General features: G+C 44.0%; 1 protein-coding gene, 1 long non-coding RNA gene and 1 pseudogene across 3 annotated transcripts in view; 1 reads left to right on the forward strand and 2 right to left on the reverse strand.

The window, feature by feature from the left end:
• Nucleotides 1-9,143, reverse strand: part of LOC125486150 — an 11,337-nt gene extending 2,194 nt beyond the window's left edge. The window contains exons 1-4 of one of the 2 annotated variants that reach the window (XR_007264834.1): nucleotides 8,508-9,143; nucleotides 6,749-6,901; nucleotides 4,588-5,110; nucleotides 3,657-3,963 (exon numbers count right to left, since the gene is read on the reverse strand). This is a non-coding gene — a long non-coding RNA (uncharacterized LOC125486150). Of the gene's footprint in view, nucleotides 1-3,656; nucleotides 3,964-4,587; nucleotides 5,111-6,748; nucleotides 6,957-8,507 lie in introns of those variants that run through there. The other variant, XR_007264833.1, reaches the window with a different exon arrangement.
• Nucleotides 1-17,341, forward strand: part of LOC109934762 — a 119,793-nt pseudogene that overhangs the window by 55,682 nt on the left and 46,770 nt on the right.
• Nucleotides 12,657-17,341, reverse strand: part of LOC109934761 (multidrug and toxin extrusion protein 1-like) — a 29,187-nt gene continuing 24,502 nt past the window's right edge. Inside the window, exon 9 of the mRNA XM_048612582.1 lies at nucleotides 12,657-16,738. Within this exon, the coding sequence (XP_048468539.1) occupies nucleotides 16,500-16,738 (239 nt within the window). The 3' untranslated portion in view covers nucleotides 12,657-16,499. The remainder of the gene's footprint in view (nucleotides 16,739-17,341) is intronic.

Genomic DNA, 17,341 nt, shown 5'->3' on the forward strand with positions numbered 1-17,341 from the left:
GTTTCAGATCAGGGACTCTTCTTCTGCTCCTCTGATGCTGCCTGGCCTGCTGTGTTCCTCCAGCTCCATACTGTGTTCCTCCAGCTCCACACTGTGTTATCTCTACCATTAACTCTATCTATACCCCTCATTATTTTATAAACTTTTATCACGTCGCCTTTTAATCTCTTACGTTCCAGTCTTTATTTATAACTCAAATATTCCAATCCTGGCAGCATCCTGGTAAATCTCTTCTGAACCCTCTCCAGCTTAATAATATCCTTTTTATAACTGGGCGACTGGAACTAGACACAGTATTCCTGAAGAGGTCTCACCAATGTCCTGTACAACCTCAACAGGACTTCCCAACTTCTATACGCAAAGGATTGAGCAATGAAGGCAAGCATACGAAATGCCTTTTTAACCACCTTGTTTATATGTGATATAAACTTTAAAGAATTATGTACCTCTACCCCATAGGTCCCTCTGTTCTACAACACTATCCAAGGCCCTACCATTAACTGCATAAGCCCTATCCTTGTTTGTTGTACCAAAATGCAATACCTCGCATTTATCCAGATTGAACTCCATCTGCCATTTTTCAGCCCATTGACCCATTTGATCAAGATCCCTTTGTAATCTTAGGAAACCTTCTTCACTGTCTACAATGCCACCAATTTTGGTGTCATCCGCAAACTTACTTTCCATGCCTTCTATATTCACATCCAAGTCATTTACATAAATGACAAACAAAAGAGGACCCAGAACCAATCCCTGTGGAACACCGCTGGTCACAGGTCTCCAGTCCGAAAAGCAACCCTCCACCATTAGTCTTGGTCTCCTGATATTAAGCCAATTATGTATCCAATTGGCAAGCTCACCCTGAATCTCTTGTGACCTAACTTTACTAATTAGTCTACCATGTGGAATCTTGTCAACAGCTTGATTAAAGTCCAAGTAAACAATGTCTACTGCTCTGCCCTCATTAACCTTTTTGGTAACTCCCTCAAAAAACTCAGTCAAGTTTGTTCGACATGATTTTCCTCACACAAAACCGTGTTGACTATCCCTAATCAATTTTTGCCTTTCTAAATGTCCATAAATCCTAGTAGCTCCTGAATCCATGCACCTTAAACTAGAGATCTCACAGTCTTTTGCAAGGAATTCATTACCTCAGTGATTTAAAGGTTCCATGGATCCCATTTAACTGAGTATTCCAGTCTTGACACTTGTCCCTCAATTGTTTCCCTCAATCCCTCCTGCAGCTTTCTTTTACCATTTTTAGTCCCTCTTTCAGCCTCCTCCACCCATTTCCCCTGTCACATATTATAGTCTTTACCTCTCTCCATAGCCCTCATGTGGCCCCCTTCATATTTCCTGCAGCCTCCTTCTCCCTATGCCCCAAAACCTCCTTCTCCCTTCTCCTCAAACCCTCCAACAGCCTCCTCCACCTCCTCCTCCCTCTACCTCCACCCCCTCCTGGTTTACACCCTCTCCGTAGATCTAACTTTGGATCTGGGAAAAAAAATCTTTCTTCCCAGTCATAGGTGGCTTTTTACCACCTGCTCCCCACTAGCTTTCTGGAAATGCCGAGAAAAAGGATCCCTCAACTCACTCAATGGCAATATGAACTTTTTCCAACCGCTCAATGCTTACCCAATCACAGGCCAGTTCTCTCATGTGCTTGTTGCTGATAGGTTTCATAATGAGCCTATCAGCAGTAAGCAAAGGAGACAGCCAGCCTGTGATTGGAGGAATGATTCCTCATCATTTCCTCCCATGGCAGAGACATTTCTCTGATTGGTTAACTTTGTGAGTGGATTTTCACAGCCAATTTGGTGACACTTGGGAGATGAAATTACCACCTACCCCTCTGTACTTTGATTATTGGACCCAGTGAACAATGAAGAGACAAAAGAAGATTATTTCCTGTAGCATAAGTAACAGGTCAGTGTCCAGAGGACAACAGAGGCAGAAGTACACATAAGGTCTATTGCAACAGATGAACTCCAATAAACTCAAATATATACGGAAAGAGTTATTGATGGTGGTCAGTTTGGAAAAAAATTCCAACTATTTTATGAACAGGTGAAATGGCAGATGTTGGCTTCAAAAGATAGTCTCCTATTCAATGGCTGTGTTAGAATCCCAGTGAACATGCTTGTGAGCGAAATATGAATGGGTAAGATTAGATCGAAGAGATTGCAAGAGCTGCAGATGTTGGAGTCAGAGATAATACAGTGTGGAGCTGGATGAACACAACAGGCCAGACAGCATCAGAGGAGCAGGAAAGCTGATGTTTTAGGTCAGGAGTCTTCTTCAGAAAAAGAAGGGTCCCAACCTGAGACATCAACTTTCCTGCTCCTCTGATGCTGCCTGGCCTGCTGTGTTCATCCAGCTACACACAAGATTAGATGGAACGTGTTTGACTGTATCAAACCGTTTGGCCAATGCTCAGACTTCTTCATCACTGCACCCAGGCTGAATTGAAGCAGTTCATCAACTTCGCTAACAACTTCCATCCCGCTCTCAAATTCACTTGTTCTCTCTTAGACACCTCCCTCCCCTTTCTTGACCCGTCCATTTCCAGTGACAGCTTACAGAATGACATTTACTGTAAACCCACAGACTCCCATAGCTACCTAGCCTAAACCTCCTCCCACCCTGTATCCTGCAAAAACTCCGCCTTGTTTTCCCAATTCTTCCGTCTCTGTCACATCTGCTCTGACAAGGAGATCCTGGATGTCCCTCTGTTTCAAACAACGTTCTTTTCCCCCACCCTCTGTCATTCAGACAGCCCTCCACGCGCCTCCTCCACTTCCTGCTCCTCAGCTGTAACCCACCCCCCTCCAAACATAATAAAGATAGCGTTCCCCTTGTCCTCACTTTCCACACCACCAGCCTCCATATCCAACATATCATCCGCAAATACTTCCGCCAACTCCAATTAGACCCCACCACCCAGAACATCTTCCACTCCCCACCCCCTCTGCCTTCCGCAAGGATTATTCCCTTTGCCACTCCCCACCAACCACTCCAACCACCCCCCACCAACACGTTCCCCTGTAACTGTAAAAGATGCCTGACCTGCCCATACACCACCTCCCTCACCTCCATCCAGGGCGCTAAACAGCCCTTCCACATGAGACAGCGCTTCATCTGCATCGTCTCCAACCTAGTCTATTGCATCCAGTGCTCCCAATATGGTCTTCCCTACATTGGTTAGACCAAATGTAGACTAGGCAACCGTTTCACCGAGCATCTTCATCTGGCCTGAAACGACCAGCCTAACTTCCCGGTCACTGCCCATTACAACTCACCACAACCCCCCAACTCTCCCTCCTACATGTCCATCCTGAGCCTCCTCCAGTGTCACAGCGATTCAGAATGCATATTTGAGGAACAACACCATATCTTCTGCCTGGGCACCCTACAACCTGGAGGACTTCACGTTGAGTTCTCTAACTTCAGATTACCTTCCCACCCATTCCTTGGTGCCCTTTCCAGCCCCACCTCCTCCCATCCATTCTAGCTATCAACTAGTTTCATCCCACCCATCGACCAACCAGGCCTTACCTACTACCGGTGTCCACGTATCAACCCTATCCCGCTACCCTCCCCCCTCTTTACCTGCAGCTCCCCCGACACCCACATCCAGTCCTGAAGAAGGGTAATACCTGAAAAGTTGACTTCTCCTCATCCACATGCTGCCTGTCTTGCTGGGTTTTTCCAGCCTCCTGTTTCTCCATCACTCGCCCTGTGAATGTTTTGTTCCACCAGCAGGATAAAGGTGAGGAGGCTAAATTGTGATAAACCTTAATTATTTTCCTTTGAAGCTCTGGATACATCATCCAGATTGTGGGAAGCGACTGGACACCTTGAACCAGGAAAGAAGCTGCCTTCAGCACATGGTGATGCGGATGAGGACCTCAGGCTGAAGTTTGATCCCTTCAGGTTGAGAAAGTAGTTTCATTCATTTATCTACTAATAGTAGTCAAGTGAATATTACAGATGGATTTAAGAGAAAACTAGAAAGGCAGATAAGGGAGAAGGGAATAGAAAGATGATTTTGATCAGGTGAGTAAAAGGGTGGAAAGAGGGACATTTGTGATCCCTACCTTATCACTGTAAACCCACATTTACCATGGCTAATCCACCTAACCTGCACACTTTTGGACTGTGTGAGGAAACCAGAGCACCCAGGGGAAACGGGGAGAATGTGCAAACTCCACACAGACAGTCACCCGAGGGTGGAAGCAAACCCAGGTCTCTGGCCCTGTGAGGCAGCAGTGCTAGCCATTCTGTCACTGGAATCATTGCCTGGCGACTTGAACTCAGGACCCTCAGATTAAAAGTCTGATGCTCTGCTGACTGAGCAATCCAGGCTCACTAAATATATCCCCATTCCTTCCCTATTATTGAGTCGTAGTCCTCGAGCTCACTATCAGACAGCACTGTTGATGTCCCAGCACCAATCAGAGTGCAGCAGTTCGAGGAGATGGTTCAGTACCATCTTCTGGGGGGATCTCAGGGATTGGCGACAAATGGCTGATCTTGGCAGGAACACATATATCCTGTGATTTAACTTTTAAACATTGTCAAGGATACACAAGCAGGAAGCCAGGTTTGTTCTAGGAACGCTGGAGAACACTTCAGTGGATAGAATTGAAAAACCAGAGTTGCTGATCATAAGGTAGACACCAGGTAATTTCCACTGCAAGATGCTTGATTCACCATTTCATTAGTTCACTCTTTATTGAAGAGTCAATCTGGTCTTCGCTTGTCACTGATCCAGCTGAGATTGAACCCTTACGAAACATAGCTCGGCAAGTTGGAACCTCTGCTCAAACATACTTTGGCCCAACCCTCTTACTAACCCATTCACTAACCCATTCTGTCACTGGATGGTCTTCATCCTTTCACGCAAGCACTATCATCAAACACATTCTTTTGAACTAAAAAACGAAAAGCAAGACTCTCACTTGGCTACATCAGGAGACTGTTTGAAAGCCAATAAAATGTGCTCAATGTTTATGAAAACATCCCAGCAGGGAAAGCAGGTGATCAGGAGAATGAGGATCCCTCGTTGGAGAATCACTCCGATTCGCTTCAGGTTCTTACTGCCATACGTCTGAAAATCAGAACAAAACATTAAAAAGAATTGGATCAATATTAACTCTTATATCTGATTGTGATAGACACCACTTTTCCTACAAAAACTAACAGCAGTATATGCAACAGTAGAAATATGGAACATTATAATAGTTACATTGTTGAACTAAAGTTAACCTTTTATCGGGGCTTGTGGATGTCACTGGCTAGGCTAGCATTTATTGCCCATCCCTAATTGCCCTTGAACTAAATGGCATGCTAGGAGACTTCAGAGGACATATTATTGTGGGCCTGGAGTCATATGTAGACCACATCAGGTAAGGATGGCAGATCTCCTTCCCTAAGGGGCATTCGTGAACTGGATGGGTTTTTACAACAATGACGATTAGCTTTAAATTCCAGATTTTTATTGAATTCAAATGTTTATCATTTGCCTCACCAACCCTCTCCCTTCCTTTAGGCATCTGACTTACAAATGTCCTCCTTGACAAAGTGTTTTGTGAGTTATCCTGATATGTCATTATTTTTGACTGAATCTCTTTTAAGTAGTTAATGCTCCTATGGAATGCCATGAGACCTTTTTTACATTAAAGGTGCAAAATAAATGCAAGTTGTTGTTGGTGTTGACCCGATTCTGTGAGCTTCACCAGCCAGCGAGGGCATTACGCAAAGTGACAAGTAACCCGTGTGAGCCAAGTGACTGCCAGAGGGTGATCTGCCCATGAAGAGCATTAAGATGGAGCCCAATGTGACCCTCACCCAATGCTCACACCCATGGGACTTCCAGGATGGGTCATTGACAATGGTGATGAGCTGGAACCCCGAGCTGATGTTCCTGTTCTTTAGCAAGAAAACCAGAAATTGCTGGAAAAGCTCAGCAAGTCTGGCAGCATCTGTGGAGAGAAATCAGAGTTAACGTTTCAGGTCCATGACTCTTCCTCAGAACACCTCTGAACAAAGAGTCGCTGCATTGATTCTGAATCTTGTTAGCTATTGGGTTGAAATGGGCTGCAGTTCTGACAAGTAGATCATTGTGTAACCCGTACCGAGCAGATACCAAGATATAATGGGAAATTCACTGGAATACGCTGCTGTAGTCCAACTCGCTCATTAGAAAGAAAACTGGTAGCAGTTTGACCTCAGGTGAAGGGTGAATTCTGAAGATGTGACACTGAATCCAAACCATTAACTCTGACAGCGCTCAATATTAGAGACTAACCATCCAGGCTAAACCAACCCCCAGCTAATAGCAGCATGTATTGGTCAGTCAGCCTTGTAAACCTGGGACTGCAGCAGGTCAAGAAGCAGCTCAGAATCACCTTGTTATGGACAATTAAGGATGGGCAATAAATGTTGGGCTGAGTCGCAACATCCACATCTGGGAATAAATGAATAATAAAAAATTGACTTGTTCAGAACTTCAAACATTTCCCTTTGTTAATTCCCCAGCCTCATTGTGCCTTTAAAGACTGTTACACATAGAAATTAGTGTGATCTCTGCACTGACACAAGCTATACAGTATACAATGTGCAGAAGTGAATTTCATGGCAGGTTATGGTTAATAAGCTACAATTACAGTTCTCATGCATACTCAATGATATCCGTTACAATCACCCTCTTTCTCCAGCCCCAACTCTCCACCCTGTTGCAATTTACCTTCTCCTTGATCCTGAATGTAAAGATCAGCAGGTTCCTGTCTCCGTCCAGTTCGATATATTTCGGCGCAGTAATTGTAGATGGCTGGGGCTCTCCAAAGTTACAATCGCAAGAGCAGACGTATTGCTGTTTGTGGACACACTCGGGGAGTAGCTGTAGTGGAAAGTGATCATTCATGATCCAGAACTACTTGATTCCCATCAACTGGCTGCTTTAAGATATAACAGATTCTCCAGGTTAAAGGTAAGGGCAGCGGACCCAGCACCGATCCTTGTGGTCTGCAATCTGAAAAGCAACCATCCACCACCACCCTCTATCTCCTACGGTCGAGCCAATTTTGTATCAAATTGGCAAGCTCCCCTGGATCCCATGTGATTTAACCTTGGTAACCAGCCTACCATGCAGAACCTTGTCTAATGCTTTGCTGAAGTCCATATAGGCAACATCCACTGCTCTGCCTTCATCAATCTTTTTTGTCTCAATCAAGTTAGTGAGACATGATTTCCCATGCACAAAGCCATGTTGACTATCCCTAATCAGCCCTTGCCTTTCCAAATGCATGTGAATCCTATCCCTCAGGATCCCCTCTGACAATTAACCCACCATTGATGTAAAGTTTACTGGTCTGCGGTTACCTGGCTTTTCCTTACATAAATAATGGCACCACGCTAGCCAACCTCCATTCTTCTGGTGTTTGAAATTGTGCCAGATGCTCTTTTACTTCCAATTGAGAGGACAATTGAGTTGGTGTCTCACCCAAACGATAGCACCTTTAACAGCGTAGCATTGCTGCTGTGCTGTGCACAAGATTCAGCTTCAGGGGGTTTGTACCAGGGCTCTCAACTGGGACTTGAATCGTCAGTCTTCTGACTTAGTGAACCATCCACTGAGCCATAGCTGACACTCGGAAGAACCAGCAGACTGAATGTTGAAGAACTTAGAAGTATTAGGACAGTCAGGAGAAACTTGGACATTTCAATCTTTCGGAGAAGGCAGTTAAGTGGGATTTACCTTCAAGGAGGAAAATGGTCCACAGAAGATAAATCATCAACAGTTTAAGCACGAGTGTTTTGATTTTGATTTTATTGTCATGTGTATTTCATAGTAAGAATACAATAAAATACAGCAAAAAGCTTTTATTTGTCGCCACAATATGGCACCATTTTGAATAATTTAAGAATTAAGGGAAAAAAAAATTAAAGAGGGTCCAATAGTCCTGAGCAAGTTCTTCATCAATGAAGCCTGTGTCACTATCCCTCCTCCACCAATTTGTCACCATCTACACTGGACCCAACCAACATTGAAGTCACTGATCCTCAAGCACTATCTTTGCTGCTGGAAGATAGTAAAAACTGCTGATGCTGGAGTCAGAGATAACACAGTGTGGAGCTGGAGGAACTCAGGAGGCCAGGCAGCATCAGAGGAACAGGAAAGCTGATGTTTCAGGTCAACTTTTTCTGAAGCAGTGTCCCAACCCGAAAGGTCAGCTCTCCTGCTCCTCTGGTGCAGCCTGGCCTGCTGTGTTCCTCCAGCTCCACACTGTGTTATCTTTGCCGCTGGGCTGGTTCATGTCTGCCACCGCATTGCAGCCATCTACACTGGACCAACCAACATCGGAGTTGCATCTCTTGCTGCTGGGCCCAACTCATCGATGTTACTGTGATGACCTCCTGGGACCCGCTTCACCACCACCAAAGCCAGAGCCAACCAACAACGATGTCGCTGATCCTCAGGCGCCATCTTTTGTCACCGGACCTACCTCGCCAACGTTTCCTCTGCCAGTGTAGCAGCTGCCGATTCTAGGTCCTGTGCTTGCTCCAGAGGGGCTCACTCTCCTCCGCATTGGTCCCACTTGACGTCCATGCCCTGGGTCAGCTCAAGGTGTGCTCGCAGGGCTCTCATCACTGCCAATGCTGTCCAAACTCAGGGCAAGGTTAAAAATGAAAAGGGAAGAAAAAGTGAGAGAAGAAAAATCAGTCAGAGTGCAAGAGCCCTACTCCACTGCTACCTTAATCTGATTTGATTTATTATTGTCACATGTACCAAGATACAGTGAGAAGTGTTGTTTTGCATGCTATATGGGCAAATCGTACTGTACAGAGTGCGTAAGGGTAGCAGAACAGTGTTACAGCTGTAGAGAAGGTGCACAGAGAGAGAGAGAGATCAACATTAACATTTGAGAGGTCTGTTCAAAAGTCTGATAACAGCAGGGAGGAAGCTGTTCTTGAGGAAAGTGTAGCTAAAACAGAAGGCAAATTTAAGATTGAGATTAGGCAGATTTTCACACTTTGAAGGGAATGGAAGCAAAACTTCCATGAATTTATTCAAGCAGCCATCACTGAACAGAGATAACAAGGTGTAGAGCTGGATGACCACAGCAGGCCAAGCAGCATCAGAAGAGCAGGAAAGCTGACGTTTCGGGCCTAGACCCTTCTTCAGAAATCTGAAACGTCAGCTTTCCTGCTCCTCTGATCCTGCTTGGCCTGCTGTGTTCATCCAGCTCTACACCTTGTTATCTCAGATTCTCCAGCATCTGCAGTTCCTACAATCTCTGAACAGACATCTCTTGCTGCTGCATGATGTACTGATTCACATACCTTCCCTATCTTGTGATCTGACCAGCAGCAAAATGCAGGAAAATAATCATTATTAGTCAAGACATGACTTTGTGCATCTTTATTGAGTTCCGATGAAGACTCACAAGATTTGAAACATTAACTCTGCTTTCTCCCCACAGATGTTGCCAGACCTGTTGAGTTTCACAAGTAATTTGTGGTTTTGTTTCAAATCTTCAACATCCACAGTTCTTTATAGTGTGTTAGAATCCCTACAGTGTGGAAAGAGGCCATTTAGCCCATCGAGTCTGCACAGACCCTCTGAAGACCATCCCTCCCACTCTGAGTCCCTCAACCTAAATCCATTAACCTCACATTTCCCATGGCTATCCCACCTAGCATGCATATCCCTGGACACTATGGACAATTTAGCATGACCACTCCACCCAACCTTCACATTTTTGGACTGTGGGAAGAAACTGGAGCACCCAGAAGAAACCCACACAGAAATGGGGAGAATGTGCAAACTTCACACTGACAAGCCTGAGGCTGGAATTGAACCCAGGTCCCTGATGCCGTGAGGCAGCAGTGCTAACTACTGAGCCACCATGACACCTTGCAATCTGTGGTCTTTTGTTTTACTCAGGTTTAAAGTGAACTTTGGAATTATTTATTAACTAGACTGCGATAAAAAGCTTGGAAAATTCTTGATTTGCACAGTTCGACATCCGAGCGTGATGCTCATACACCGAGCATCAGATTGAGTGGGAGTTACTTCGGAGTTACTGCTACAAAACTCAAATTATTGGCTTTCTACAAGTGGAAAGATAAGAGAAAGAGGCATGAATAAATTCAACTAACATTCTGGTCTCCTTACCCATTCAACAGGATCTAAAGAATTTCAAATCATTGCCACTAATTAGCCATTGTCGTTTATGAGATCTCGGAATGATGCAGCACACAAGGAGCTATACAGGGCCCTGTACTTTTCTCTTAAGATGGTGAAGGCAGATTAAGCAGTGTCCAGGCTCCTGTGCCCAGGGCTCATCCATTCCACCTGCTTTTCTTTTGTCCCCCTCTTCTTTTATACGGCTTTTCCGTTTCTTTTTTCTTTATAGGCAACATGAATTCAAGGTCCAGAGCGTGGCAATGGCAGGTGAGCCCAGAGCAGCACCACAGATTCCCCACAGTGTGGAAACAGGCTATTCAGCCCATCGAGTCCACACTGACCTGCTGAAGAGCATCCCACCCAGACCCATTCCCCCTACCCTAGTGCTGCATTTCCCATGGCTAACACAGCTTACCAACTCACCCCTGGACACTATGGGACAATTTAGCACAGCCGATCCACCTAACGTGCACATCTTTGGACCATGGGAGGAAACTGGAGCACCCAGCAGACACGGGGAGAACGTGCAAACTCCACACAGACGGTTGCCCGAGGCTGGAATCGAACCCGGTGCTGTGAGACAGCAGTGCTAATGTCTGAGCCACAGTGCCACCCCTCTGGAGGAGGGCAGTGAGATGGTTGGAAACCCAGAGCAGGACCCTGGCAGCGGTGTCGAGGAGGCTGGTGACCCAGAGCAGGACTCTCGCAGACTGCATCAAGGAGGCTGATGAGCCCGGAGTGGGATCGTGGAATTGGCGTCGAATTGGCAGCTGTCAGGGAGGTGAGTATGGGGACGCGGTATCAGCAGCTACATTGGCAAAGGCTGGTGGTGGTTTGGGTGTTGAAGTGGTTTTGGCCAGGCATCTGGCAGCCCAGGAATCCTTTGGGCGGATTTTGTGACATCTTTCTTCCCGGATTGGCGATGAGATTGATCCTTGGGGCAGTTACATTGGTGACTTCCAGCCTGGTATTCGAGCGGTCTGGCATGGTGTTCTTGCAGTATGGTAGACTGCAGTACACTGCAATACAGACAGTACTGACATTTCCCAAACTAAGATCGACTTTGTCTTAATATTTTTTAAAAAATTCTTATCATGCTTTCTCTTATTAATATAGGCACCATGGTGTGGCTACTTAAACACTTTTCACTGACAGCTTTTTGTAAAATATACAAGTGACAATAAATGACTATTCTATTCGACTCTCAGTTATCTAATTAATCTAAATTAAGGTGTAACTGGGAGGAAGATGGATAAAGTCATTCTCCACTTTTGCACAAGCCATCACAAGGTGTATAAAATCCCAATTAAACCACTAAGATGATCAATGAGGAAGGGTCACTGGACTTAAACGTCGACTCTGCTTTCGATCCAGAGATGCTGCCAGACCTGCAACTTCCATTTTTGCTTCAGATTTCCATCATCTGCAGTTGCTTGTTTTATTTTTGGTCAAATTGCCTGACTGCAGGTTTTGTGGTTAACAAAAAATGAACTACTTATTGGAACAGACAAATTTAACAAATGGCAGAACAAAGAAAGCCAGGTCTACTGCTGTGTATCTTAAGTTATACTCCTTCAAGACATACATTCAAGTGTTCTGGTAGCACAGCAGTGGATCCCTAGCTGTGAGCCAAAAATGCTCCAGGCTCAAGTCCCACTTGCCTCTGAGGTGTTTTATAACATGTCCAAAAACTTTTGATTAAATTAACTGCACATGCTCATTCATGATTAAGACAGCAGGGTTGACACAGATGGAAAAAGAATGCAGATGGTGTGTGCAAAATTCCAAAGACTGAAACTCCACGTTTCAAGGCTGGCTTAGATTGACTCACACAGATCCTTCTGATTATTAGCGCTGCTGTCTGTAAATTGCCAATCATCCTTCACTTTGATAGTTGATCCGGTGGACCTAGGTTGTTTCTTGTTACAATTCTTTCAAGTTTTCTTGGTTTGTCTGTCATTTACCCTCCACACCTGGGAGAGATGGATGCTTTTCAGTTTCCAGGGCTCTGAAAGCTTTTTGCTGCCCTTTCAGTTACAGCTTTGGAACAAATTGCATTTCAAAAAACTGTGGGCCCTCAATATCTCTTCCATTTCTTCTTTCTCCCTTTTGTCAAAAGCAGAAAAAAAACCTTTTATCCAGCCCCTTTCTGTTCTGAATGGACTCGAAACGTTAACTCTGTTTCTCTCTCCACAGACTCTGTCAGACCTGTTGAGTTTCTCCAGCACTGTTTGCTTTTATTGCAGATTCTTAGCACCCACAGTATTTTGCTTTAAATTGAGGTGCAGCTAAGAGTTAGAGTTAGGAAAATCCCTGGGAACTGTTTAGAGCTGTGGGGATTTCCCTGCCGCTCATCACTGTGTAGACTCCACCTGCCTCTAACCTCTTCTGCCAGGATCTGCAGGACCTGTTTGAGTTGATGTGTTTGAGGAAAAAGCACCTGGTAATCTAACCAGAACAAGTCTTATACAAGATGAAGTTTATTGCATGACAACAGCTTGGTACAATTTACAGTAGTATGACAGACATTGCTATGAAAATAATGAAGGAAACATTAATAATTAGGCCCCTCTCCTTTGTTGTCCAAACCTGTTCCCCTTGCCTATTTCCATAAGACATCTTTCTATTGGATAGTGCTTAATGTACCCCTCACCATTAACCTTTTTAGACCCTTCATGCAATTGGAAGAACTTCCGGGAACCACTGGTGGTTCAGTGCAATTGAGTCTGGGGTGAAGGAACCCCATATGCAATATTCACTAAGAAATATTGGAACTCAGAGAATTCTAGGGACAGTATCAGCTTAGTAAAGCACGCTGAATGTAAAAGTGCTGGCATTGTGCCCAGAGTAGGAATTCAGGGAGTACAGTCCTGGGAGCTGCGAGAAAGTGAGCAGTCAGTGAGGCATGCTGGAGTAGCTTTAGAGGAAGTTTCAAAGCTAGATCTTTGAAAGTGAAGAAGTGGAATCCCTTGTATGGGAGACAAAGTTTTGACAGATTTGCTCACCAAGAATGTCCCTTTTGTTTGTTTGGGCTGCCGAGGAGTCAGTAGAATCTGGCTCTGCACCATCTCCTGTTTGGTGGTGGCCTCTGTGGGGTGGCCAGCTACAGTAAGTGCTGGATGTTAGACTATAAGTTGCATGCATATTGTAGACTATTTTCCTGTTCTAGTTTTGTTTAGTAAAGTTTATTTTATTTGTTTGAAATTGTGGAGTATTGGGGCTTTGTTCTCCTTGTCAGTCCCTCTGTCTACTTTAAATCAACATGTTACTAGTCCTTAGCCAGACTGTAATATACATTTGGCAATCTCACAGGGACCATAACAAAATTAACCATATAAGAAGGGAATGGGCCATATAAAGACTTGAGGCTGCTCTGCCATTCAGTAAGATTAGGCCGTCCTTCAACCTGGACGTCAATTTCTTGCCTGATTCCCACCTCTGTTTGGATTTCAAGAATGTACAGGTCTCAGTTTTGGATATACTCAATAACCAACCTTTTGGGATAAAGAATTCCAAGAATTCAGAACCCTCAAAGAGAAAACAAAGCCAATCCGGCCTAAATGGCCAACCCCTTATCCTAAGGTTTTGTTCCCTGGTTCCAGACTCTTCAGCCTGGAGTAACAGCCTCTTAGCAAATAGTATTTAACACTGAGTCGCTTATGGAGATGTTAAAACAGGTGACCGAGAGCTTGCCCAAAGGAATACATTTGAAATAGAGTCTTAAAGGAAGAGGAGGGATTTTGCTGCATTGGAGGCAGTTCAGAGGAGGTTCACCAGATTGGTCCCAGAGATGAGAGATTTGTCTAATAAGACCATAAGACCATAAGACATAGGAGCAGAAATTAGGCCATTCAGCCCATCAAGTCTGCTGCACCATTCAATCATGGCTGGTAAGTTCCTCAACCCCATTCTCCCGCTTTCTCCCCATAACCCTTGATCCCCTTGATAATCAAGAACCTATCTATCTCAGTCTTAAATGTACTCAATGTCCTGGCCTCCACAGCCTTCTGTGGCAGTGAATTCCATAGATTAACCATTCTCTGGCTGAAGAAGTTTCTCCTTTTCACCATTCAAACAGGTCTTCCCTTTACTCTAAGGCTGTGCCCTCGGGTCCTAGTCTCTCCTACCAATGGAAGCATCTTCCCAACATCCACTGTGTTCAGGCCATTCAGTATTCTGAAAGTGTCAATTAGATTCCCCCTCATCTGTCTAAATTCCGATGAGTATAGTCCCAGAGTCCTCAAACGTTCCTCATACGTTAAGTTTTCCATTGCTGGGACCATTATGAAGGGAAATTGAGCAATTTATACTCTCTGGAGTTTAGAAGAATGAGGAGATCTAATTGAGGTATATAAGATGCTAAAGGGTATTGACAAAGTAGTTGTAGAGAGGACATTTCCTCATGTGGGGCAATCTAGAATGAATGTTTTAGTTTTAGGCTAAGGGATGGCAGATTTAAAACAGAGTCGAGGAGAAATTGCTTTTCTCGAAGGGCCGCGAATCTGTGGAATTCACTACCCAAAAGTGTGGAAGATGCTGGGACATTGAGTAAATTTAAGGAGGAGATACACAGATTTTTAATTAGTAATGAGTTGAAAGGTTGTGGACAGCGGGCAGGAAAGTGGAGTTGAGACCGAGATGTGATCATAATCATATCGAATGGTGGAGCATCCTAGAGGGGCTGAATGACCAACTCCTGCTCTTTGTTTTTTCGTTACTATGAGAGACAAGTAGATGGGAGAAGATGTTCAGAAAAAGAATTCCAGAGCTTAGAGCTGATGGAACTAAAGGCAAGACCACAATCGTGGAATGATAAGAATATGGAATTTTAAACCATCTCACCAACTAATGACAATATGACATTCTGATTTTACCCAGTTCATGAACTTGCACCTGTGGACCACCGTCCTATCACACTGGGGTACAGCATTTACATTAAAATCCTTACTGGAATTGCAGAGAAGAATCAAATCCTGGCATTTGATCAGCAAAGACTTGGCTTTATTTGTTCTCTTATTGCAATATGGTCAGTAACATTCACTCAGAAACTTTTTTTTTGTAATAATACATGATTTTTGTAGAAATGAGCCATAAAGCACTGCAATACATTGGTATTTTAGCAGCACCTATAATCCAATGGTTTGAAGCAAGAATTATTACAAAAGAAAATTTCAGTCTGCACTCTATAATTGTAGCCTATGTGTAAATCCCTGAGAAGCATGAATGTGAACTGCATTCGCACAGGGAGTTATTTTAATTAATTGTCGAATTAATTTACTCCAAGCTTTATGCAATGATTCCTGGCAGGGAATGCTCTAAAATACACAAACAGCATCATTATCAGCAATATGGCAATACTAATGCTAATGTAAGCACATTTCCTCAGTAATATTCTGACCCATTGGTCCAATATTTAGAAGAACAACCTTTATCTTCTTCAGACTGCTACATTTGTGCTGTAAAGGTTTCCCAAGTACTGCAAAGTACTTTCTTGGTGCGTGTCCGTCAGTCCTTGGGAATGGCATTGCTTCTAACTCAGAGAGTTTGAAGTTCCAGATCCTCCTTCAGAGTCACTTTGTGCCATTCTCTTCTGACCAAGAGAGTCACAAACACCTGGAAGTCTGCCAAAGTTGCTAATCAACTGCAAGCTAGTTGATCTCAGCATCTACAGGATTTGGACTGTGTGGCCTAAACAGGCCAGCTCCATGTATACAACAGAATAATACAAAGTGCGTTACATGGTGGAGTGCACCATTTGACCTAACAGTGAGCAAGGGCGTAGGAAATTTGTTAATATTGATGAAGTGCATCAATCGTGTCAGATTGCACAACTGCACTTCTTTGGATCTGCCGTTAGATATCCACAAATTGGACGTGACACCCTGAAACAAATGCTGGATTCAAAGCTTTGAAATATATTTAAGATAAATCAATAACAACCAAATTTGTGTTCCTCTGCTTTTTTCAGACTGTTATCTGTCAATAGTTACTGCCGATGATGTTCAATTTAATGGTTGCTTGGAAACCATTGTGGTTTAGGAGCTGTGGACATGATCAACCACTGACTCCCAGTTCATTCAGAGTTTGGGAGGGGGGGGGGCTTCGGTTGTAATTGAATTGTCAACGGTCTGTCAGATACTTGTACACTGCCAAGGATGTTTCCTTAAATAGTTGGCAGGAGACTGGAATTTCCCTGCAGCAACTGATGTCCCATGTTAACAGTGATATCTTGTTGTCCACTGGCTCTTCCTCATGCTGCAGAATGTCATCTTCAGCCCTGCTTTTCTCTTCTAAATTCATCAAGGCTCTATGTTTGCTTTGAAACAGTTAATTGTATCACAAGTCCAATGGCCAGGATCAGGGGTCCTGAAAGGAAGGCTAGCCCACGGCGAATGATCAGTTGTTTTGTGGACAAGATTTCTCCGACTGTGGTAACTCCAATTTCTAGTGCAGAGGTATCTTCTCTCAGTTGTTCTGTGTCTGTGCTAATCTCCGCTTGGCTGAGATTGGTCAACACAATGATAGTGTGGCCCTGTGTACATTGACCTGCAAAGGAAAATCACATTGGGAGACACTGTCAAATAAAGTTATTGTTTAAGTTATTGGAGATACCAAGCCTGAGATTGGCTGATGCGTTATAAGTTATAGGCAAATTTCATTCATATAATGTTATGACCAGTGAAAATGGAGACTGCTTTCTACTACCCCTCTCCAAAGATGCATAAAACCAGTATTGTTGCTCATTCTGATGTATGTATTGCTACGCTAACGACAATGGTCCAATGATCAATCACTGATTGGGGATTGATAAAGTCCATGGGTTCATTTATTTAGAATAATAAAACACTGTATAATTTATGAAGCAGACATTATGTGTGCAGTTTGCAGACCCACAGTAGATTAACTGTCAGGCAGAGTCGCAACACTGTATGCAAAAATCACATGCGGTCCTGAAAGGTGAATGTTCTTGAAGGTAAGGGACAAAGCAACAGATGTGTGCAGCAAAAGACGAACTTGCTCTGAAAGACAGAAAACATCATATGGTCTAACCCACCTGGCCACTTATTGGCAACGTTAGAATCAGGCTGGTATAGAACAAGCAGCCCATCAGATCTGATCAGATCAGTGTACCATTGAGAAGTTTTGGTT

Source organism: Rhincodon typus, chromosome 26 (genome assembly GCF_021869965.1).
Source record: "Rhincodon typus isolate 14 chromosome 26, sRhiTyp1.1, whole genome shotgun sequence".
NCBI classification, from domain to species: Eukaryota; Metazoa; Chordata; class Chondrichthyes; order Orectolobiformes; family Rhincodontidae; genus Rhincodon; species Rhincodon typus.